The 25,567-nt window shown below is 42.4% G+C and overlaps 1 protein-coding gene across 1 annotated transcript in view; it reads left to right on the plus strand.

Annotated features, from left to right (window-relative positions):
* The first annotated feature begins 17,664 nt into the window (after positions 1-17,664).
* The window catches only part of VKORC1L1 (vitamin K epoxide reductase complex subunit 1L1), a 46,845-nt gene continuing 38,942 nt past the window's right edge, over positions 17,665-25,567 (plus strand). Inside the window, exon 1 of the mRNA XM_021007012.2 lies at positions 17,665-17,965. Coding sequence (XP_020862671.1) covers positions 17,775-17,965 — 191 coding nt within the window. The 5' untranslated portion in view covers positions 17,665-17,774. The remainder of the gene's footprint in view (positions 17,966-25,567) is intronic.

Genomic DNA, 25,567 nt, shown 5'->3' on the forward strand with positions numbered 1-25,567 from the left:
TTTGTGTTTTGGTTGGGCAGTGGGGGTTAAGCGACTCGCCCGGGGTCACACAGCTAGTAGGTGTTATGTGTCTGAGGCTGGATTTGAACTCAGGTCCTCCTGACTCCAGGACCAGTGCTCTATCCCCTGCACCACCTAACTGCCCCCATGGTTAGATAACGTTAAAGAGAGACCAACTGAGTGGTCAGTTGATACTGGAGAGATGATTACTAGTGATTTTTATTGCAGGAATACACGAGATGGGGGCTCGTGATTGAGAAGAACCCTTCTCCATCCTTCAGCCTTATCCCAAAGGAGAGAAATAGCTAGATATGCTGGGGGGGGGGCCCTCAGCTGATCGTGGGGTTGGGGGTTGGGAGGATGAGCCCAGAGCCTGTGAGACATAGCTGTATATTTGTATGTGTACATACATGCATACATGTATACATACATATATATATATATATATATATATGTGTGCCCACCCATGTTGGGCACATGCGCAGTGTTTGTATCATGTACACATAAATACACACACACTGTTTCATAGCTTAAGACTTCACTGAGACTTTTGGAAGACTGTGTGTACACACATACATAAACGTAGATGTACAGCATGCATGTACATATATGTATGTGTGCATATGAATTTATTTTTTTCTTTCTTCATTTGTTTGTTTACTGATTTGTGTTGTTTCCCTCTAGGAGAACATAAGCCCCTTGAGGACATAAACTGTCTCACTTTTGTACAGCGTCTGGCACATAGGTGCTCGATAAATGCTTGTTGATTTAAATTTGATTTAACTGTGTGACCCTGGACAAGTCACTTCACCCTTTTTTGCCTCAGTTTCTTTGTCTGTTAAAAGGGCTGGAGAAGGAAATGGCAGAGCACTCCAGCAGCTCTGCCAAGAAAACCCCGGAATGGGAACACAGAGAGTCAGACACGACTGAAAAACGACTGAATAACAAGAGAAAGGGCAAAGCAAAGCAACTTATAATTACCAAATGTTCACAGCCGGCAGGGCCTTTAAAGGCCGTCTAGTTCACCCTGCTTATTTTAGGAACGAGGAAAATGAGACCAGAAAAGGGAAGTAAATTTGTTCAAGGTCACATAGCTAGTTAGCTAGAGAAGCACAACATCTGTGCATTCCTGACAAACCTGGGTCCCACTCATTTAATTAGAAGAAATAAATAAATGGAAAACCTGGGATCGTAGAGAGTCATAGTGTTAGAGCTAGAAAGGAGCAGGGAAGTTATCTGGCCCCCACCCCCAACCTCGTTGTACAGAGGAGGAAACCCAGGGGTTTGGGAGTGGGCCAGTCCATCGGCAGCCTTTGACCTCCAGAGCAAACAAGGGTGAGAGGCAGTGGCATTGGTTCATTAGACTATGCTGCTAACAAGCTTGGATAAGTGGAGAGTTGAGAAATGTGGCTGGCCAGAGTACAGAAGGCGAGGGACAGACTGCTTGTCATCAGAGCTAAGGAATGACTACCTTCTCTAGAGCTTTTTCACCTTGGACTATGTCCCCTAAAGTTGGCCAAATCAGTGTGTTGCATTGGGGGCCTTTCATGACTGGGTAAGAAATGTAAATGATAACAGCCCAAGATTGATTTTTTTCCCCTCAAGCAACCGTATATTTAAATAGACTCCCCCCACCCCATTAGACTATAAGATCTTTGAGAACTGTCCGTGTTGTATGTCTCTTGACATCTGTCCCTGGTATAGAAAGACCACAGGTTATAGGAATGTAATAGAATATCATTGTGCTAGAAGAAATGATGAGCTGGCAGACTTCAGAAAAACCTGGAAAGACTTGTATGGTCTGATGCTGAGTGAAATGAGCAGAACCAGGAGAACATTGTACACAGTAACAGCCACGATGTACAATGACTAACTTTGATAGACTTAGCTCTTCTCAGTAATGCAAGCATCTAAGACATCTCCAAAGGCCTCATGATGGAAAATGCTATCCACATCCAAAGAAAGCACTATGGAGTTTGAATGCAGACTGAAGTATAGCTCTTTTTTTTCTTCTGTTGTGTTTTGTTTCCTCTTTCTGGTGGTTCCTCCTATTGGTTCTAATTCTTACTTACAACATGACTAATGTGAAAATATGTTTGATAGGACTGTATATGTATAGCCTATATCAGATTGTGCATCGTCTTGGGGAAGGGAGGTGAGGAGGGAAAGGGAGAAAACTTTAAAACTCAAAAGCTTATGGAAGTGATTGCTGATAATTCAAAAGAAATTAATTTTTAAAAAAAGACCACAGGCTTTATTGGACTGAATTCTCAATGAGTTCTTCCTTTTGCAGGCAAGCTGTTTTTCTTTTTTGTATTTATTTAGTATTTTATTTTTTCTTGTTACATGTAAAAACAATTTTTAACATTTGTTTTAAAAAACTTTGAGTTCCAAATTCTCTCTCCGCGTCCCCCCCCCCCCTCCCCACTGAGAAGGCAAGCAATTTGATATAGGTTATACATGTGTAATCATTTCAGGCAAGTTGTCATTATAAAGATGTCACACCCATGGTATGTCTTTCCACAGCCTTTTGAGTTAATGATTTTGATTCTTATTAGAGTGTGTTCTGTGATTGGCAGCCACATAGTGTGACTGGGAGAATGGTGATGTTAAATAGAGAGGCTTTGGCAATAGTGTTGCAGGGGGATCACTGAAAGCCCTGCCCTGTTTCAGGTCATCTCTGACAGATAAAGGAGGAGTACCTCAAAGTTAATGATAACCCAAGAACTCTCAGATTGGTATGCAAATACTTTCAAGATACAAGATACACAAAGAGTAGGAAGGCAAGGTCACCCTCTATAGGTGCTTTATGGGGGAATTTATGATAAATCATGGGCAGGAATTGTACGGGGTGTGTGGAGGTGTTGGTGTTGATGAAGGAAATACCAACATTGAGGAAATCATGGGATTCTTCACCTTCTCAATGTCCTGTACCCCTTTGTCAATATCTGGGGAAGTCTGGGGACCCCTGCTCAGAAATCTTTCTTTAAATGCATCAAATAAAATAAGCAGGATTATAAAGGAAACCAGTGCAGTTATCCAAACATCTGTTTAAAATAACTAGTTTACAGACCCCAGGTTAAGAACCCCTAACTTAGGTGTATCAAAATATGTACAACAAAGGTTGACCCCATGAAAGTAGTCACTTTTGAGAGACTTCGCTCTTGTCCTAACTATGGGTCTCATTCAAACGTTATTGGAACCCTTCTTTTGGAACTGCTTTCAGAGTTCATGCCATCCCCAGCCTGGGAGATCTTTGTCCTTTGAAAGCAGTCTTGAGTTTTGGAGACAGCCCTAAGTCATTCACACGCAAGTCTTGAGAACAAGGATAATCAAGCTGGACAGTGTGAATTTTGGTCAAAGTTGTTCACTGGAACTTAACTGCAATAATGTTGGAACATTGCCATAGTAAAGAAGCCAGCCATGGAGCAACTCTCAATTACTTCAGAATTCCAGTGTAACTATCAGACTGACTATTTGTCTTTGGGAGATTGATTCTACATGAAGACAGACTAATGTCAAAGAACCAAACCAATACCATCTTCACTTCTGATTATGACATAAAATTCGGGCTTGGGGGATGATGGAGTTTGAAACTACAAACTTTGACTTCTGTTTACAGGTCATGCTGATGTTACCCAAGGTACAGGGGTTGTCCCCCTCTCACAAGGGGCTTCTGCTCTGGATTCCCACAAAGCAGGTTCAGTCCTAGTGGAGTCTGACCCCAAAGGCTTTTTTCTCATTGTCTAGTTTGTAGCTAAGAGTTCCAGTGGAGATCTCTTAAACAAAGCTTGGGTATGTATCATGTTTAGAGTTTCTCCTAAAAGAAGAAAAAAAGTACTCAGTGTACAAAGGAGATATCAGGAATAGGACAGCTACCCTGTCTAGAACAACTAACAAAAAAAGAAATGCTTAAAATAAAAAAGACTTACAAGCATGAATTAAATACTTAAAATGCAAAAACAATAACAAATCGAACTTATTATATTGTCCTGCAAGTTAAAGGTGCTTTGTGGGATTATGAATCAGATAATTCACTTGCACCACAGATTGCCCACCTGCACAACTCACAAGGTCCAGATCTCCTGGCTGCCACCTATGGCTTTGGGTTTAGCCCATTGGTTGCAGAATCCTCCTGATGGTAGTGCTGTTCTTATAAGAGCTGCTGTGGAAATCACCTCCTGATGGCCAGCTCATATCTAATGAAAGAACTCCCAACCTCTTAAACTCCTGAGGTTATTGAAAGGGCTAGAAGTGTCCATAAACACACACACACACACACACACACACACACACATACATACACACACACACACACAGAGTCAGCTATGGTTTCAAAGCCTTTTCTCAGGCTCATATAAACAAGCACATGTTGACTGCAATTGATACGAGCCCTGATTACAGGTTTCCAAGGCTGCTAGGGTTGGGGTAAGAGGAAGAGAGAAAAATCCTCTCCTCTCTCTTCCAAGAAAGGTCAAAAGAAAGATATGTTCCCAAACAGGCAGAGCACAATGGAAAGACCACCAGAGTGTCTCAGTCCCATGGGAAATGCACCAGCCCAACAGATCTGGGGGCCTCTCCCCTGATTACCCATGTTACAATTGAGAACACCATATTTCATAACTACTGTTTTCCTTCAAGATGTGTTAATTTCTCTAGAAAGATGGGAATAAATGTCAACTAACTAACTCTGTAAATCACTCAGGATTATGGGGAATGATCTTTGCAGAAACATTGCTCATGTTCAACTTTCCTTTTAAACAAGTCAGAATATTCCTTTATCTAAATGGAACTTTTTAGTCATCATCACAATTAATAATATGTATAAATATAGTAAATCTCTGATCCTACTAACAGTTTTATTGGTCCTTTGCATAACTGATCAAATGACAACTTTAAGCAATATCATCGACAAAAATTATTTATCATTATTATTATTATTTAAATATTTTTATTATGAACAAATATAAATTTTCAGTTTACAGTATAATTTATATAAGTCAACAAACATAAATTTTCAGTGTCCAGAGGAACAAAAAAGATGATTGAATATGAAATCACAAAATTCTGCTAAGTACAGTTTTTTGAAAGTGTATTTGAAATTTGACATGTTCCCTATATTCTTCAAGTCATTAACATTATTTCATCCTCATATGTTTCCTTTAATATTTAGAATGCCATGATTGAAGACTTATTTCATGTCATGAGAAATTTGGTATTTATTGCTTTAAATAATGGTTATTCATTCAAGATTCACACGGTTAATAAGTGTGTGAGGCTGGATTTGAACTCATGAAGATGCATGAAAATATCATTTATTTCTGTGTCTCATAGCTGCTCGCACAAGGCTGACTAGATGATCTTAAAAATACTGTAGCCACAAGTGGAAGCCTTGGAATATGATTCTGCTGTGATCCTTCTTCTACATACCACACACACACAGAGGCAGTCTCATAAATTTATATTGACAGCTCAGCTATTCCTTAACCTGTAACTAAGAATTAGCATATTACCATATCAACAACAAAACTAACAGAAACCATGTGATTATCTCAATAGATGTAGAAAAAGCATTTGACAAAATTCAACACCCATTCCTATTAAAAATACCAGAGAGCATAGGAATAAATGGAATCTTCCTTAAGATGATAGTATGTAGCATCTGTCTAAAACCATCAGCAAGCATTATATATAATGTGGACAGACTAGAAGCATTTCCAGTAAGATCAGGGGTGAAACAAGGATATCCAGTATCACCACTGTTATTCAATATGGTACTAGAAACATTAGCTTTAGCAATAAGAGAAGAAAAAGAAATTAAAGGAATTAGAATAGGCAAAAAAGAAATAAAGCTATCACTCTTTGCAGATGATATATGGCATACTTAGAGAATCCTAGAGAATCAAGTAAAAAACTACTTGAAATAATAAATAAATTTAGCAAAGTTGCAGGATGTAAAATAAACCCACATAAATCATCAGCATTTCTATATATTACTAATTCTATATATCACTAATAAAAGCCCAACAAAGAGAAATTCCATTTAAAGTTACTGTAAACATTATAAAATATTTCTGAGTCTACCTGCCAAAACAAACCCAGGAACTATATGAACACAATTACAAAACACTTTTCACACAAACTAAGTCAGATCTAAATAATTGAAAAATATCAGTTGCTCATGGGTGGGCCAAGCTAATATAATAAAAATGATAATTCTACCTAAATTAATTTACATATCCAGTGTCATACCAATCAAACTACCAACAATTATTTTATAGAACTGGAAACAAATAACAAAATTCATCTGGAAGAGCAAAATGTCCAGAATATCAAGAGAACTAATGAAAAGAAATGCAGGGGAAGGTGTCCTCGCCGTACCAGATCTTAAATCATATTATAAAGTAGCAATCATCAAAACTACTTGGTACTGGCTAAGAAATAGAGTGATGGATCAGTGGAATAGGTTAGGTATGCAAGACACAACAGTCAATGACTATAGTAATATACTATTTAATAAATCCAAAGACTCCAGCTTCTGGGTTAAGAACTCACTATTTAACAAAAACTACTGGGAAAACTGGAAAATAGTATGGCAGAAACTAGGCATAGACCCCAACATCTTACACCCTATACCTTTACACCCTATACTAAGATAAAAATGGGTACATGATTTAGATATAAAGACTGATACTATGAGCACACTAGAAGAGCAAGGAATAGTTTACCTATCAGATCTATGGAGAAGGGAAGAATTTATGACCAAACGAAAGATAGAGAACATCATGAAATGCAAAATGGATTACTTTGATTACATTAAATTAAAAAAAATTTGTGCAAACAAAGCCAATGCAATCAACATTAGATGGGAAGCAGAAAGCTGGGAAACAATTTTTATCTTGTGTCTCTGATAAAGGCCTCATTTCTAAAATACATAGATAACTGAGTCAAATTTATAAGAATACAAGCCATTCCCCCATTGATAAATGGTCAAAGAATATGAACAGACAGTTTTCAGAGGAAAAAATTAAAGCTATGTATAATCATACAAAAAATGCTATAAATCACTATTGATTAGAGAAATGCAAATCAAAACAACTTTGAGGTATCATATCACACGTATCAGGTTGGCTAACATGACAAAACAGGAAAATGATAAATGTTGGAGAAGATATGGGAAAATTGGAACATTAATACATTGTTGGTGGAGTTGTGAATTGATCTAACCATTTTGGAGAGCAGTTTGGAACTATGCTCAAAGGGCTATAAAAATGTGCTTACCCTTTGACCCAGCAATACCACTTCTAAGTCTGTATCCCAAAGAGATTCTAAAAATGGGAAAAGTACTCACACGTATAAAAATATAGCAGCTCTTTCTATGGTAGCAAAGAAGTGGAAATTGAGGGGATGCCCATCAATTGGGGAATGGCTGAACAAATTGTGGTGTATGAATGTAATGGAATACTATTGTGCTATAAGAAATGATGAGCAGGCAGACTTCAGAAAAACCTGGAAAGACTTGCATGGACTGATGCTGAGTGAAGTGAGCAGAACCAGGAGAACGTTGTACACAATAACAGCCATCCTGTTCGATGATTGACTTTGACAGACTTAACTCTTCTCAGCAATGCAAGGATCTAAAACATCTCCAAAAGTGTCATGAAGGAAAATGCTGTCTGCATCCAGAGAAAAAACTATGGAGTTTGAATGCAGATCAAAGCATATTATTTTGCTCTTTTTTTCTTCTGTTTTGTTTTGTTTCTTTTTTCCTATGTTTAACAGGAATGTATATGTAGAGCCTCTATCAGATTACATGCTGTCTTAGGGAAAGGGGAGGAGAAAGAAGGGGGAGAAAATTTAAAATTCAAAATCTTATGGAAGTGAATGTTGAAAACTGGAAGTAAATTATTTTTAGATGTGTCTCAGGGAGTCCACCCACCACGCTGGGGACTTTCCTCTAGTTCTCTTAACTAGTTCATTTAACCCTCTTATTAGCACTGTGATACAAATAGAATGGTTATCCTTCCATCTTGTTATGTGGTTGCTACACAATTTCATTTCCATACACACAGCCGTCTCACAGTCACATATATAGTATACACTCACACACATACAGATAGTCCTTTACACTGCTTCCTTCTCCTATGCAGTTTTTCGGTGATATTATGTTACAGGTATTTCATGCTCACTATTTTCCTGTGGGTGACTCATAGCTGTAGTTCTTCAGGGCTATGGTTTTCCATGTCTCAGAGTCATATAGTATCACCTCTATGGCAGAATTAATTTTATAGGGTCTAAATGTAATCTAACTAACCATGTCCACTTTTAGTGTTGACTTGTTGATTTTTGAAACCAAGTATAGAATCCTCTTCAGAAATAAAGGATGGGGGAGACATAGGCTAGTCAATAGTTTGTGTGGAAAAAACCCCAAATCTGATTATTTTAACAGACTGAAAATTACATTATAAGTCATTTGATAGCCAACAAAATTAATGTTATTTTAAACTGGGTGGGGGAGGGTCTTACCTTTATTTTGTAACGTTGACCTCTTTGGCAGTCTGGTAAAACCAATAAACTTCTTCTCAGAATGGTGTTTTTAAATGCGTAAAATAAAATATACAGGATTATAGAGGAAGCCAATTAGATTGAAATGGTTATTTTTTTAAAAAATTCACAGATCCTCTGACATCTATTAGGGTCAGAGGACCCCAGATTAAGAACCCCCATTCTAGGCTCCATTGAGGGAGCCAGAGTGTATAGAGAAGTGGTTTACAATTTTTTTTTTTTGTTTTGCAAATGGCACAGAATTCTTTGTTAAGAGGAATCATGGCACATTGAATGTCTAAGGTGGTAACACAGTGGGAAAATTGGGAGAGTCATTAGTGTACAGTTTCTCTTCAATAAAAACAGCTGTTTTTATTGAGTTCTTTGCAAGTTCAAAGAGTGAGGTATTTTGAGGTTTGTGTGATCACCTACATAGATGAGTTTTATTTATTTTTTTGCCATACTATGAATGCTGGCAAGTAAAATTTAGAGTAAATAAAATTATCTAAACATTTTCTTATCGACAGTAGCATCCCAAAATTCATGGCAGACCTAGTGAAACTCATGGCATCCCAGTGTGCCATGAAACCCCCTTTCAGAGTCCACGATGGAGAATGTGGGAGGTCATGAGTGGGTCCTCTGCCCAGATCAGACAGTATCTGGAGTTCTGGGTTTAGTTCTGGATGCCACATTTTAGGAAGGATATTAATAAGTTGGAATGCATTGAAATGATGATGGCCAGGAGAGGGAGAGGTCGGAAGGCTATACCATACAAGTATCAATAGCAGCAATTCGAGATATTCCGCATCGAGAGGTGAAGACAGCCCAACATAGTGGCAGGTTTCAAGGGTCTGAAGTTGTAAAAAAGGACTTTGTGTTCTTATGTTCTTCTCTGCCTTTGAGGGTAGAGCTAGGGCAGTGGGTATAGGTGGCAAAGGAACAGTTTTAGAGAAAATATCCTGGTAATTAAAGATATCTGAAAGTGGAAAAGACTTCCTTTGAGGGATGATGGGTTTCATCTCCCTGGAGGCCTTTAAGCTAAGGCTGAATAATGACTTGTTGACAGTGTGGAGGAAGGGATTCTTGATCAGGTGTGGATTGGATGAGATGGCCTCCGAGGTCCTTTTCAAGACTGAAATTCTGCATCAGAAATGGGTTAGAAAAGAAACAATATATACATGTAGAAGGGTATAAAAATCTTCTAAATTTATGAAGCAAAAAGATGGTGAGGGGATAGGATAAAAGAGGGTATGTAGATTAAGAATTAGGAGGGTAGGGGAGAGGATAAGAGGGCAAAAAGATGGTGAGGGGATAGGATAAAAGAGGGTATGTAGATTAAGAATTAGGAGGGTAGGGGAGAGGATAAGAGGGGGACTGTTAGAGGGGCTGGTAGATTTAGGAATAGGAAGGCAAGGTAGTAGTTAGAGATAGGGTAAAGAGAGAAGAAGGATAGTAAGGCAAAATTAGATGAAGGGAAATACAAAACTAGTAATTATAACTTTGAATGTGAATGGGATGAATTTACTCATAAAAAGGAATGTGATAACAGAACGGATTAAAAATCTGAATTCAACAATATGTTGCTTACGAGGAACAATAAAAAATGAGAGATATACACAGAGCTAAAATAAAGGCTGGAATAGAATTTATTGTGCTTCAGCTGATGTAAAAAAAAAAGCAGGGGTAGCAATCATGATCTCAGACAAAGTTAACCCTAAAATAATTTAATTAAAAGAGATAAATAGGAAAATTACACTATATGTCATCAATATTATTCAGTATTGTTTTAGGTCATTTAAAATAACTGTAGATAGTATAAAATACCTGAGAGTATACGTGCCAAAATAGACCCAGGAACTACATGAACATAATTATAAAACACTTTATACAAATAAAGTCAGATTTAAATTATTGGAGAAGTATTAATTGTTTATGAGTAGGCAAAGCCAATATAATAAAAGTGGCAATTTTACCTAACTAATCTATTTATTCAATGTCATCCCAATTAAATTACTAAAAAATTATTTTACTGAGTTAGAAAAAATAAAATTCATTTGGAAGAACAAAAGATCAAGTATTTGAAGGAAACTAATAAAAAAAATGTAAAGGAAGGGGGTTCAGCAGCCCTAGACCTCAAACTACATTATAAAGCAGTAAATATCAAAACTATATGGTACTGGATAAAAAATAGAAAGGTAGATCAGTGGAACAGAATAGAAATGTAATACACAGTAGGAAAGGATTATAGTAACTTTGTGTTTGACAAATGTAAAGATTTAAGTTTTAGGGATGAGAATTCATTATTTGGTAAAAATTGTTGGGAAAGCAGTCTGGCAGAAATTGGGCATAGACCAATATCTTAAGCCATGTACCAAGATAAGGTCAAAATGGATACATGACCTAGATATAAAGGGAGATATCACAAGAAAATTAGAAGAACATGGAACATTACCTATGAGACTTATAGATAGGAGAACAATTTATGAAAAGCAAGAGAGAGCATTGTGAGGTGTGAAATGGATAACTTCAATTATATTTATTTAAAAGTTCTTGTACAGATAAAACCAATGCATCTAAGAGTAGAAGGAAAGTAGAAAATTGGGGGAAAATTTTCTTAGCCTTTCAGATAAAGGTCTCATTTCTCAAACATATAAAGAACTTTGTCAAATTTGTTAAAATACAAGTCATTCCCCACTTGATAAAAGGTCAAAGGTTATGAACAGGCAGTTTTTCTTTTACATTTATAATTTTATTTGTTTTTAGTTTTCAACATTCACTTCTATAAGATTTTTGAGTTCTAAATTTTCTCTCCCTCCCTCTGCTCCCCCTTCTACTAGATGGCATGCAATCTGATATAGGCTATACATGTACAATCATATTAAACATATTTCCACATTAGTTATGTTGTAAAGAAGAATTAGAACCAAAGGGAAAAAAACACGAGAAAGAAGAAAAAAAAGAGAGAGAGAAAATAGTATGCTTCAATCTGCATTCAGACTCCATAGTTCTTTCTCTGGATGTGAACAGCATTTTCCATCATGAATCTTTTGAAATTGTCTTAGATCTTTGTATTGCTGGGAAGAATTAAGCCTATCAAAATTGGTCATTGCACAATGTTGCTGTTACTGTGTTCTCCTGGTTCTGCTCATTTCACTCAGAATCAGTTCATTCAAGTCTTTCCAGGTTTTTCTGAAGTCTACCTGCTCATTGTTTCTTATAGCACAATAGTATTCCATTACATTCATATATCACAACTTGTTCAGCTATTCCCCAATTGATGGGCAGCTCCTCATATCCAATTCTTGGCCACCAAAAAAAGAGCTGCTCTAAATACTTTTGTACATTTTCCCGATTTTTTGTTTGTTTGTTTTCTTTGCTAGGCAATGGGGTTAAGTGACTTGCCCAGGGTCACGAGTAAGTATCAAGTGTCTGAGGCTGGATTTGAACTCAGGTCCTCCTGAATCCACTGTGCTACTAGCTGTCCCCATTTTCACGTTTTTATGATCTCTTTGGGATACAGACCTAGAAGTGGTATTGCTGGATCAAAGGGTATGCACAGTTTTATAGCCCTTTGTGCGTAGTTCCAAACTGCTTTCTAGAATGGTTAGATCAGTTTATAGCTCCACCAACAATGCATCAGTATTCCAATTTTCCCACATCTTCTCCAACATTTATTATTTTCCTGTTTTCTCATGTTAGCCAATCTGATAAGTGTGATATGGTATCTCAGAGTTATTTTAATTTTCATTTCTCCAATCAATAGTGATTGAGAGCATTTTTTCATACGACTATAGATAGGAACAGGCAGTTTTTCAAATGAAGAAATAAAAATTATAGTCACATGACTAATCAGTACTAACCAGTACAGTAACTTTGACCTCTATGTCCAGCCTGGGCCAGTTTGACCCTCCTGAGGTGTGCTTCTGGTCACCTTCTGCCTTGCTCCTAGGGGCTCACCCTATCAATGCCAAACTTAGTGGTGACTGTCAGTCAGCATAGCCCACTACAGCTTAGAACTCCAGCCCTCAAGTGATCCACTAGCTTCAGCCTCCCAAGTAGATGGGATTACAAGCCTTTCTACTTATTTTTACAATTATTATATAATACAATTATTATACAATTATAAAAATTATACAATTTATTTCATCAAGAAAGAGGAGGTTCAGAGACTTGTGGTGATTTGCTCAATGTCACACAGCTAGCTAATGGCAGAACTGAAGTTAGAACCCACGTCTTTGTACTCCTAATTTACCTCTTTTTTTTATCCACCAGAGCATACTGCCTCTGCAATTTTAAGTGTTCCCGTTGGGGAATTGAATTCCCATTTCTTATGTGACCAATAAGGATATTTACCCCCTACATCCTGATTTGAGAAAACAAAGGGCACATTCCTGTAGAATCATAGTTTGTTAAAATGTGAACGCCTAGAGAAGACTGGGTGCCGTGCCCATGTGATAGAAAGAGTTGAGCGAACCTCCTGTGGCAGGCATGAGGTTCACAAATAGAATTTTATAGAAGCCCCATGGAATTGTTCATCCCCTGAGTGCTTGAGTGGTTTAATTATGTTCTGGAATAGGTCTAAGGGGAAGTGGTAACTGGACTACTTTAATTCCCAAAGATATTTCAAGCAATAAGGAATCCACAGCATGACATTTTCCTAAGAATCTGACCTTCGTTGTGATTTGGGAATGGCTTGCTGCATAATTCCTTGATCTGTGAACCTAGTTGTATGTATTGGGGACAGTGCCCTACCAAGAATGTCTGGATTTAATTTGGCTTCCAGCAAATTTGACCTCATGCTAAGCAGCACTAGATGTGTATAGAAGGTGACACTTTTTAGTTCCATCAAAGAGACAAGGAATCAGAGCCTTCCGGGACATTTAAGGAATAGGGCCATGACTCCCAAAGCCTTGTCCTCATTAAGCATGTTTTTGTGATTTCTGCATCAAAGAGAAGTGGAGTCTTGTTCCTGGTCTGAAGACTGGCTGGAACAGGTTGTGTTGCCGGTATAGGAATTCTATGGGAGACACATCTGAAAAAAAAATGTCAAGGATTGTTCATGGAAAGATGACAAACTGGATTATAAAAGCAGGTGAAGCATTTCTTAATGAGTTTCAACCAATTTACTCTCAGGCCTTTTGTTGGAGAGTTATGCAGTTTCTTAGATGAGTTAATTAGGATGTTTTTAGACAAACAAAATGATGAAAAATTCATAGCCGTTCTATTGGCAGACAAATGTTTATAACACACATCCCCAGTAGGAATCCAGTGTTTTGGAAGAATTATTTTTGGCTTGTGCTCTACTTTAAATACACCAACTACATCTTGGTTTAGATGTCCTCTTATCTTTTTTAGAATAAAGTTCTTATTGTCTTGGGGGCTTGTCTTGGGGGCTCTCTCTGTTGTCCTGATTTACATCTTGCTATCAGACCCAAATGGTTCCAGAGGAGAGAATGAGTCTAGTGACTTTGCACAGCCCTCTCTCACTTAAATCCAATTCACTTGCGTGTCATGGCATCACCTTCCTGATGTCACAGTCCTCTTTGAGAACAAAGGACAAAAATAATGAGAACAACAACAATCTTATTGTCTTAAAAAACTTGGGAAACAGGCATTTATCATTTTTAAAAAATCAGCCCATCATATTGACATTGTGTTATTTTTTCCATATAAGGCCATAAAGTAAATCGTTAATACTCTATTTGTTCTGCAACCAAAACATAAGCTCTTTACTGGAATAAGAAGGGTTTCTGAAGTATGGAAACTTTTTTCCTCACTGGTATGGAATCAAGAATCTAGGTGCTTCACCAAGGACTGGGAAGAGCTGTGGAAACAGGCAACTCCAATTCTTTTTTTTTTTTTGGTTGGGCAATGGGGTTAAGTGACTTGCCCAGGGTCACACAGCTAGTGAGTGTTATGTATCTGAGCCCACATTTGAACTCAGGTCCTCCTGAATCCAGGGCCAGCGCTCTATCCACTGTGCTACCTAGATGCCCCTGCAACTCCAGTTCTTAAAGGGCTCTCAAGACAGCCTCAAGACCTCTAAGACAAGGGCCCCATAAATATACAGTGTGAAATACAAATGATGAAGAGGCTTAAGGCAAGCACTTCATTCTCTGAAATCAGCAAGGCTCTGAGGAATCTGCAGTCCTTTGGTGATATTTGGGCATGTGTTTTGTGGGTTCATTTTTTTAAAGGGTGCTGAAGACTGATTTCTGCAACATCTGATATGGGAGTAAGTCATGTGGTGAGACGTCTGAGGCTCAGTGGAGTCTCTTCAGCCTTGGCACAGCAATTCCTGGCTTTACTTGCTAATCTAACCAATGACCAGTTACTGTAAGGTCACAGGCAGAGCAACTACACCAGTCTTTGAAATAGGTGCAGTAGCAGACCGAAGGGCCAGAGGCGATGACGAAGTGGACCCTTAATGATGCTTCAGTGAATCAGATCTACCATAATGAGGAAGTAAGATAATTAATATTGCTCATGACTAGAATTATAATGACGACCTTGTTCATCTTTCTAGACAACTTAGGGGGTGAGGCCATGACCCTGGCATGAGGAAAAGAGGATCTGTGTCTCTTATTCCAGATCCACCCCAGGCAGGAAACTGGAAGGGATTTTTCAAGTTGGTTAGGCCGCTGGGGAGGGCAGGAGAAAGAATAGCGCACTCGACACACTTTGGTGACTGAACAATCAACTGAATGGATGAGGAGAGCTAGTCTCCCTGCACATGTCCTGCTTAGGATGGTTCTGTGATGTTATCGTGGAGGAGAGGGGGAAGAGCACGATTCAGTCATAATTGGTGAGTTCACCACCTTTCCCCTTACCCAGCCATTAAAAAAAATGCTGTTCCTCCTCTATACCAATGATGTAACAAAAGCAGAACGTGTTCTTGGGATGTGAAGATGATGCTTGGACCTACCATCAGTTGGCTCCATACCCCTTTGGAGTGGGGCTTGTTTGTTTTCTAGGGTGGTACGAAGGTGTTTTCCAAGGTCCTGAAGCAGACAGGCATGTGGACAGGCAGCTGACAAGGCCTCCGGCTGATTGCCACACCCTTAAATTGACCCTTGCAGGCATTCCCAGTAGAAAATGCTTGGCAGGCAGCTTTCCCTGAAGGCCTAACCAATGGAACCAGAGGTCGTGGCTTCATTATCAACTTAGATTTGGCTAGTGCCCTGCTTCTGAGGCAGAAGTGAAAATCGGGGAAGGGAATAAGCATTTATTAGGCACCTACTCTGTTCAGTGTTAAGCAAACATCTCTTAGGAAAAGATCCTCTGACTTGTGTACTCTTTTTCAGCTCTCTCTCTTTCTCCTCTCTCCCTTTTTTTCCCCTATCTTTCCTCTAATTCTAATCAACTTCCCCTGCTCATACATTCTCATACATTCACTTACAGATAGGTGCCCTAAATATACTCTCTACACAGTGGCAGGGAAGGGAACTTTAGAAAACTTCATTTGACAGATAAATATGAAACTAGGGCAATTCTCTACTTAGCAAGCCCTCCAGATGGTAAGCTCCACAAAGAGGGGGAAAATCCTGCTTTCCGAGTCTTCTGTGTGCAGTCGGGACCTTCAGGGAGCTCAAAGACATTTACTCTGAATGCATCTTGTATGACCAATGTTTCCATGTTGTTTCTCTCATTAAAACGCGTCTTCTCTTCTTCGAAGGTAGGGCTGGTGTGTTTGCCTTTCTCAGCCCACAGTACCTGGTGCAACTAGGCAGGCACTTGTGGATTGTAAAATGGGGATAAATAATAATAGCCCCGACCCCCTAGGGTTGTTTGTGACGATTAAGTGAGGTAATATGTAATGCAAGGTAATGGAGGTGATCTCTGGAGGTCTGCAGGCCAGGGAGGTGATCTCAGAGGGAAGGCACTAGGGTTAAAGGGGACTGGGAAAGTCTTCTTGGGTTGAGACTTGAAGGGAGCCAGGGAAGTTAGCAAGGAGAGTGTTTTCCAGGCGTTGGGGGACAGCCAGTGCAAGGGCTCGGAGGGCAGACGGGCCCCAAGACCAGGGTCATCGGATTCCGGGGAGCTCGTAAGGTGAGGAAGCTAAGGGTGAGCGGGATTGAGTGACTTTCCGGGGGTCAAACAGTTAGTGAGTGTCCAAGGCAGGTCTGAATTCAGGTCATCGAGGCTGGCTCTCTAGCCCCTGAGGGGCGACGGTACCTAAGGGAAAGTGACTCAGCCAAGGCTGAACAGCTGTTTTCAGCCCCAGGACGACCTCACGGGGAGGGGGGCTGCCACGCCGGGGGCTCTGTGCCCTGTTGTCTGGAGACCGGGATGCTCTGGAGGGGGAGGGGAAGGGGGGGTGAGGGGATGCTCTGGAGGGGGACGGGAGGAGGAGGTGAGGGACTACTCTGGAGGGGCAGGATGGGGGGCAGGGATGCTCTGGAGGGGCAGGATGGGGGGCAGGGACGCTCTGGAGGGGTAGGAATGCTCGGGAGGGGGAGGGAGGCGAGGGGATGCTCTGGATGGACAGGATGGGGCGGGGCAGGGATGCTCTCTGGAAGGGGAGGATGTGGAGTGGGGTGATGGTCGAGAGGGAGGGGCTCTCCCTTCTGGGCCAGGAGGTTCACCTGCGGTCCCGGGGATCCCTCCCTCATTTCTGGGAAAGCACAAGGACCCTAGTGGGTGGGCGGCGAGCCCACGAACGCCTGCGAACTGTCGCCGTCCCCGGGTCCTGAGTCCCGCCGCCGTAGGACCCGGGTCCGCCGGCTTCCCCGGGGCGCGGCGCCGTCCCTCCCTCCCGGCGCCCCGCCCCTTCTGCGCGCGCCCCCGAGCCCCAGCCCCTCCCAGGGGCGCTCCAACTCGCTCTCTCGCTCTCAGGCGGAGCCGCGCGCGGCCGGCCGGTGGCGGAGGCGGGGCGCGCGCTCCCTCCTCCCTCTCCCCCGCCCAGCCTGCCCGCTCCCCCCTCCCCTCCCCCTGCCGGCCGGGCCTGTCCGCGCGCCGTCAGGGGGAGGGGCCCGGCGGCGGCGGCTGAGCCAATGGGGCGCGGCGGCGTGCGGCGGCGGCGGCGGCGGCAACGGCGGCCGCGGAGGAGGTGGTAGAGGCGGTGGCGGTGGCGGCGTCTGGGGCTGGGCGGGGACAGGCGCTGGGGTCAGCCTGAGGCTGGGTCGGGCCCCGGCGGGCGGCGGCGGCGGCGGCGGCGGTGGCGGTGGCTGAGACGGCGGGCAGCGGCGGCTGAGGCGGCGGCGGCGGCCGAGGAGGATCGGGCGCGGAAGATGGCGGCGCCCGTGCTGCGGGTGTCGGTGCCGCGCTGGGAGCGGGCGGCCCGGTGCGCCGTGTGCGCCGCCGGCATCCTGCTCTCCTTGTACGCCTACCACGTGGAGCGCGAGAAGGAGCGGGACCCCGAGGCGCGGGCCCTCTGCGACCTGGGGCCTTGGGTGCGTTGCTCCGCCTCCCTCTCCTCCAGGTAGGCGGCCGCGGGCCGGCCGGGCGGCCAGGGGGAGGAGGCCCGCGCTGGGGGAGGGGGCGGCCGGGCGGGGCCGGGGCCGAGGCCGCGGCGGACAGGTGTCCCGGCCCCTCCAGCCCGGGGAGGTAAGTGGGGTGGGGGGTGGGGGGGGCGCGGGTGAGGCCGCCCATGAACCCCTCCGCCCCGCCCCCCCCCGCGAGCGTGACCTTGCCCCTCCACGAGACTCTCGGTTGTCCCCCGGACGTTGCGGGTGTCTGGGCAGGAGGCAGCCCATTCTCCTGGCGAAGGACTGAGGACGGCTCTCGGTGCAGCAAGCGGGGGGCCCGTGCGGGACACTGGGGAATCCCGGGCGCCCGTGGGAGGGGCACCTATTCCTCGGAGCTTCTCCCCCCCGAGTTCGGCTTTCTCTCGTGAACAGGTTCCTTTGATTGACTCGCGAGACGCAGACTTGAGGGGATCTCTGGGTGTGGGTGGCCGGGCGTGAGCCGAGGCTCCCGGGGCCGTGCTTAGAGCTCGGGTCGGTTGCCTTTTGGCTCCCTCTGGACTGGAGTGCGTGGACGCTGACATCGGTTACATTTTAAGTAGCATCTTCCGACCCGGTGACCCCTTATGTGCGGTGCCGCAGACGTCGTCTGTGCCCACGGAGCCCAGCTGGCAGTTCTGGGGCTGGGGTTCGGCTTGGAGCTCTGGTCCGCAGGCTCCGAAGTTATCAACTTTCCCCAAGATCACATCCGTTTGGAAGACCACACCAACGAATATGTTATTCTTTTTGGAAATTGACTAAGATGTGCAACATTTATAAAGTAAAAAAAAAAAGTGAAACTGTTTTTATTTCTGTACCCATTTTTCATTTTTGGTCTTACTAGGAATTGATCACAGAAAAAAAATTATCTTATGTCAAAGGAGTAGTGTAATTCTACGTGAAGGTTATCTCTATGAGAGAAAGAACGTGATATAGTGGCTTTCAGTTTGAGTTCGGTTGTCATTAGGCAACCTCTAGCCTCAGTTTCCTCATCTGTAAAATGAGGCTGACTCAATGACTTTTGGGGGCCCTTCTGCTCCAAATCTGTGAAACTTTAGAATGTAGTTTTGTTGTGACTGAAACTAAGGTTACAGAATTATTTGGATGCATGGGGCAGATACGGTTCTCAGGGTTAGGTGAAAAAGAATGAGCATACTTTATGTTAGGGAGAGGCTTGAGCGTTGAGGACCAGGAAATAGGTGAATGGGATTTCACTTGCCATAGAAGTCATGGTAGATGATGAAAAATAGTTTCTTGATAAAAAAGATTTATGAAAGGTCATGTACCATACGTCTCTTCCCCAGTGACTTGATATGCCAATTTAATTTAGTAGTTTGGAGAATTTAGAAGCTTGAACCTAGTTTTATTTAGCCTCTAGAAGTGAATGGAGTGAATGTGGCTGAGAGTTTTCATTTTGCTAAGGTAGAACTACCCTTAAAAACACATGCAGATGGCTCTTTCTTACTTCCAGTTGCTTTTTTTGTTACTTGATTCAGGTATCGTCATCCAGCATGTATAAACAATATCACCGATACAGAAAAGTTTGAGCTCTTAGTAGACTAATAGAATTGGAGAATAAGGGTGAGGAAGGGTAAGATTTAATGAGGATTCTGAGTTCTTTTCCCATCTTCACTCATGTGACTTGGAGTTGCTTAACCTCCCCATCTCAGTTTCTCTGTCTGTAGGTATGCTGTCAGATAAGGATGACGTTCTGATTAGAAACACTCCTGAGATTTTTTTTTTAAACAGCAAAATAGGTAGTCTAGACACCTTTTTGGAGGGCATAGGATGAATCTCAGAGTCTTCACTTGTTTAAGTTTTTCTTAAGATGACAAGGTACACATACTGAATTTAAATTATTTGTGGGCTGTTCAATTGCTGCCCTATGGATGGTCCTTTGTAAGAATATAGCTGAAGACCATTTTAAGCACTTTCAGATGTGTGACATGAGACAAAAATTCGACTACTTCATTGGTGATACCTGAATCGCCTTATATCAAAAAAGTATCAAGTGGTCTGCCTCTTGAGAGAATACAGCTAGGCCAGACAGGACGCTTTTGCGGTGCCTGGAGACAGTCTTGGAAGTTGTTTTCAGAATGGTTAGGTTCATAGAAAGTTTCTCTGGATTGCAAACATTGTGTTGGATTAGTCATCCCCTCTATACGTTTCCCAAAGTAATAGGAAGGGAAAGTGAGATCTATTAAATTGCTTTTGGGCTTGGTGCGGATTCCTTGAGGATCATGGTTAGAAAAGACTTCACTTCATCTAGCCCAACCCCCTCGCATGAGGAAACTGAGGCCTAAGGAGATGAATAATAATAGTAATGACACTTATTGGACAGCTTGACATTACATTTATGGTTTTACCAAGCTGGATTGCCCAGGGCATCCCTTTGACTTGGTGACTAAAATGTATGTTAAGCCCATTTCCCTGTGGAGCCTTTTCTAGTTAAGTGCCTACCGGTCCCTGGGAATAAAAGGATAAAAATGAAACAGTGCCTTGTCCTCAAGGAGCTTCTGTTTAATCATGGGGAGGGAGCAACTGAGACAAATGAAATACAGAGTTATTTGGGAGAGTGGAGGATAGGGAGAGGCAGGCACAGCTTGGAGCATCAGGAAAGGCCTCCTGTGGTTGGTGAGGGTTGAGCAGGGCCTAGAGGGAAGCTGGGGTCATGGCTAGTCTCTGTGTCTGCTTTGAGGGGACCAGGAAGCAGTGTGGTGGAGTGGCTGGAGGAGGCCACTTGGGAGGCCAGACCTTGGGGCTTCAAGCATCACCTCTGCTGCCTGCCTTGGGCAGCTGCAGCTAAGACTGACTTAGAGCCTTGCTGCTCTGCAGTAAGAGATGGTGTTTCTGACACCAGCAAAGTCACAGAGCCAGAGTTTTAGAAAATGTCCATGCCAGGGAATTCCAGCTTGGAACAAGGATTTCCTTTTATTTGCACAGTGAGGTGGCATATGATGACAGTCTGGTTGATGGACTCTTTCTCAGGATAATGTTTATAAGTAATTGGAGAGAATACTAAAAAAATCCAATAGAGGTTAGTCAGACTTGAAGTGGAATTTTCCCCTCATTTGAGTTCACAGACCCCCCTGACATCTATCCATGGAGCCCAGTTTAAGGATCTCTGACCTAAAGTCAGGAAGACTTGAGCTGCCAATATGCAAATTGAGGGAGTTGGCCTGGGAGTTCCTTTCAACTCTTAAACCTGTGATTCTGTGACAACATGAACGGTTCGTTCTAGTGTTTATCTTTGAAAAAAATTAATTAAAAATTTACAGTGTATACGTATGCATATAAATATGTATATAAGTAAAATATACTTGTATATGTCACTTATGTAACCCTTGTTTCTTGATATGGAAACTAAAGGAAAACAGACGAATTCTGCAATTTTAGTGTTAGGAGACTGAAATGAGAGGGAAACGGAGGTCATCGATAGAGACCTGGAAGTGGAAAGAGACTCTTTGGCTTAATCTTCCCATTTTACGGATGAGGAGAATGGGGCTTGGAGAGATCAGGTGATTTGGCCCAGGCAACCCAGGAGGGAAATAGGAAGGGAGGGGACTGGAAGACCTTTCCTCTGAGCTAGTGCTCTTTCCACTGTGCAGACTCATAGCAGCTCTCTTTTCTTCATACTGTTCAGCTTCCAAGGCCTAATGTATCACACTGACTCATAGACATAATGAAGAAATGTTAGGAAGAACTGTTTTATTTCTTGGGTTTGTTGCATTTCAGAATTTGTCTTTTAGGAATCTTTTCCTTTCCATTCAATTGTCATTCAGAAATGTCAGTCTAACAGCCTCACCATTGAAAGTAGAAGTCACACTCGGTAGTGGATCATTTCTCCATAAAGAATATTATAGCATTGCGGTTGCTTTAAAATGTTATTATAAGTAATAATCATAATCTTTGCAAATACAGATATTTGACGTTTGTCTCTTTTCTTGCTTTGTCTGAGACTTTCTGAGTTAGTTTTGTTCAGTTTAATAATTAAAAAAACCCTTTCCATTTATACAGCATATCTAAATGAAGTATTTTGTTTTACCCTTGTTATAGCCCTGTGAGGCAGGCAGGACAAATACTGTTCTCTTTTTTTTACAGAGGGGTGGCCAGTTACTGCAAGTTGTTAGCAGTTCTAGAACTAGAATCCGGGTCTCCTGAATCTTCAGCCCAAGATTCTAAGGCTTGCTAGTTGAAAAGAAGCCAACCATGTTTTATCTAGAATTAAGTGATTGCCACCCTGGGTCTTTAGAGCAGGACTTCTTAAACTTTTTCCACTCTGACTCCTTCAGCGCCTCTTAAACTGTGGGTCATGAGCCCATATGGGGTTGCAACCCATGCTGCTAGAGGAGTTACCTCTTATAAATAGAGAGCTGTGTGCTGGGGTTAGGCTATTATGGCATTGATCTGGGCCGCGTGATGCTTGATATACAGTCAAATACGAAGATTTTGAATGGTTCAGAACACCCTCAATGTTCATGGCTTCGTGGAGTCAGTTACTGATTGAGTACTCAACCCATAGGAATGATGATCCCCGCTTATCATGACATTACAGTATTAGGCGATACCTTTAATTTTGGGATCTAAATGAGAAGTCACTGCTCATTCATTAGTAGCAGGACAAAAAACTTCTTCATTCGGTAAGTCTTAAACGTCCACGGGCTGTGCAGGGTCCGGTGAACTTCCTTAAATATGTAGTGGACCAGGTTTGAAAGCACTGGAAGATCTTTGAATCTCAAGACCTAGGCGGTCTTGCTGGTGACCTCATAAGCACTTCTTTCCCTTCTGAAGAGGAGAAGGAAGCCGAGGCCTAGGATCGAATGACCTACCCATTTCTCACACTTGTATTAAAGATCATAACCTGAGGACTCAAGTAGAAATGGAGAACACTAATCCATACCTAAGGATCCCTCTGCTGCATATTGACTTAGTTTTAAAATGTAACGTGGCCTATGGTTTGTTGTATTTTTGTTTATTTTGTTAAATTTTCCCCAGTTACATTTTCATCTGTTCCACCTCTACTTGGGTTACCCACTGCAGCTATGTGTTGGACATCTCTAGACTAGAGAACCTAAGTGTATAAATAGGCCATGGAGAGTGGAAAGAGCATTGCGTTAGGATGTGGTGTTTACCCTCTTCTAGGCCTGTTTGCTTATCTTTAAAATGCAGGTCTTTTGCACCCTCATTTTGCAAATTAAAATACTGAAGCTTCGCTAGTACCTATCCAATTGGCCCAGATGATAACAGATGGAAATAATGCTGGAGGGCTGTAGGAATACAGTTGGCACACAGATACACCATTGGTGGAGCTGTGAATTGGCCTAGCCATTCTGGAAAACAGTTTGAAATTATGGGAGGAAAGTCGTGACTTTTCATATGCTGTATCTTAGCATCCATCCCACCGTTGGGTATATACTCCAGGGAACTGAAAGACTTTTAAAAAAAGTCTTATCGATATCAAAATATTCATAGCAGAACTTAGTAGTAAAAAACTGGAGAGGAAAAAGGAAGTGCCCATCAGTTTGGGGAAGGGGACGTGAAGAATCATTTGAACATACCAGTACTGGAAATGGTTTGAAATGTTATTTTGTCTCAAGAAATGAGGATTTAGAGAAACATGGGCTGACTCTGAAGCGATGCAGAGTGACTACAGCAGAACCAGGAGAGAAATAGGCCCAATGATGAGAGTAATGCTGCTGAAAAGAACATTCAGAGAAAGTACAAAGGATGAAACAAGTCCCAGCTCCTCAGTGTATAGAGAAGAGTGGGGCAGCAGGTATACTCGGACAAATGTGGTTGTGGTGAGGGTTGGATGTACTCAAGTTGTTTTCCTTTGTTAAAAGGAGGTTTTTTTTGAGAAGAACCTGTATCTGGAAATGACTTCTCCTTTTTAAACAAAAGGCATCAGTAAACCTTAAAAACTTAAGGGGAGATTGGATAGAGGACTTCCAATTTCCTTTATTTCCTCAGTCCTACAATCTGTTAAGTTCCCTGTTCTCCATACCACTTCTGCTATTAAATTGGATGGCCAGCTGTTCCTGGAACTCAGCAGGCTGTTGTCCCCACTGCACACTTGGACACAAGTGTTGTCTGGGTCTGGAATGCATGGCCTCAGCCACGTTCCCCTTCATGATCCTCTGCTCAGGTGCCACCACTTCCTCCCATAAAGCCTTCTGGGAGAAAAGTAATGTGTCCTCTGCTTTTGGGAGAGGGTCTGTCTGCATCTCACTTTTGATCCCTCACCTAATTGCCCTGTGTTGGTGCTTACCAGTGTATTTATCTGTTGAAGTGAACTGAGAGCTCTTGAAGACCATTGGCACAGTCTGGTCCCTGGGCCTGACATTCACTCCTGCTCACTTCTGCCTTGTACAGTTCCTTGCTTCCTTGAAGTCTCATCTCCAGTGCCATCTCTTACATTGCACTTAGACTAATATCACAGTTGGCTAGTGCCTTACCAGAAGGCACCCATTTATTTTTAAAAAATAAAATGCTTTAAGCCCAAATCACTCTGGCTGTCATTGTTTGGACAACAATAGGTCGGTCCCAGTCTAAGCCTCACTTGGTCATTGTTGCTACTGGGCCCAGGTGGTTCCATAGGAGAGAGTGAGGCTGGTGAGTTCCTTCCTTCCCTCCCTCCTCTCCCTCTGACCACATAGGGTATCATACCCTTACCTGTGGGTGCTCTGATATAAATTTGGATTGCTGGCGAGATTTTTTTATGAACTGTGCCTTAAACCCAGATCACTTTGGCTCTCTTTGATTGGCCAACAGTAGGCCCCAGCCCAAGCCTTACTTGGCCATTGTTTGGATTCTGACGACTCTGAGTAAATAGCAGTTTTTTCTGTTTTGGCCAGAAACACTTAGGGTCTTCCCTCCCAGATTTTTTTTTTTGTTTTTGGACTAGCCTTAATCACTGAATGGGGAAAGACCTCAGCTTAAAAAGGCTAAGGTGTCCCACTGCATCAGGGCCATCTCCAGTCATCAAGCAGCTGGACCCAGATGGCTCTGGAGGAGAGAGTGAGGCTGGTGACTCGCACAGCCTCCCTCACTTCAATTTTATCTCCTTCCTGATATCATTGGTCCTGTTCCAGAAGGAAGGACAGACAACCACAGACATGTACTCACGCATACACCTCCACACACATACGTGTATCTGTGTATGTAATGTCTGTTTATCAGTGTTCCCGTTGATTCCCCTTCCTTGCCTCCCCCCAGGGGAAGAAAAAAGCTTTGAGAAAGAGGACTCCTTGGCTTTTGTCTTTGTATTTCCAGTATCCAGCACAGTTCATGACACATAGTAGGTACCTTATAAGTGCTTGTTGAATGAATATTACTAGTAAAATACAGTATTGCGATTGTCACCTCACAGGTATTAGTCGTGATCATCACCTGAGTTATCATAATCTTGGAGATTGATTCAGCTTTGATACTCAACACCTCCTTAGCATCCTCACTTGCCTCTTGCCTTTGATTGGAGGGCTGAACAATGAGTTCCTCCCAAGGTCTTCCTTTATAGTGGGTTCATACTTTTCCATCTAACTTTATTTACCATCACCTGCTCTGCTTGGGTTCTCATCATG

Source organism: Phascolarctos cinereus, unplaced genomic scaffold (assembly GCF_003287225.1).
Source record: "Phascolarctos cinereus isolate Bilbo 61053 unplaced genomic scaffold, phaCin_HiC Scaffold_5;HRSCAF=322, whole genome shotgun sequence".
NCBI classification, from domain to species: Eukaryota; Metazoa; Chordata; class Mammalia; order Diprotodontia; family Phascolarctidae; genus Phascolarctos; species Phascolarctos cinereus.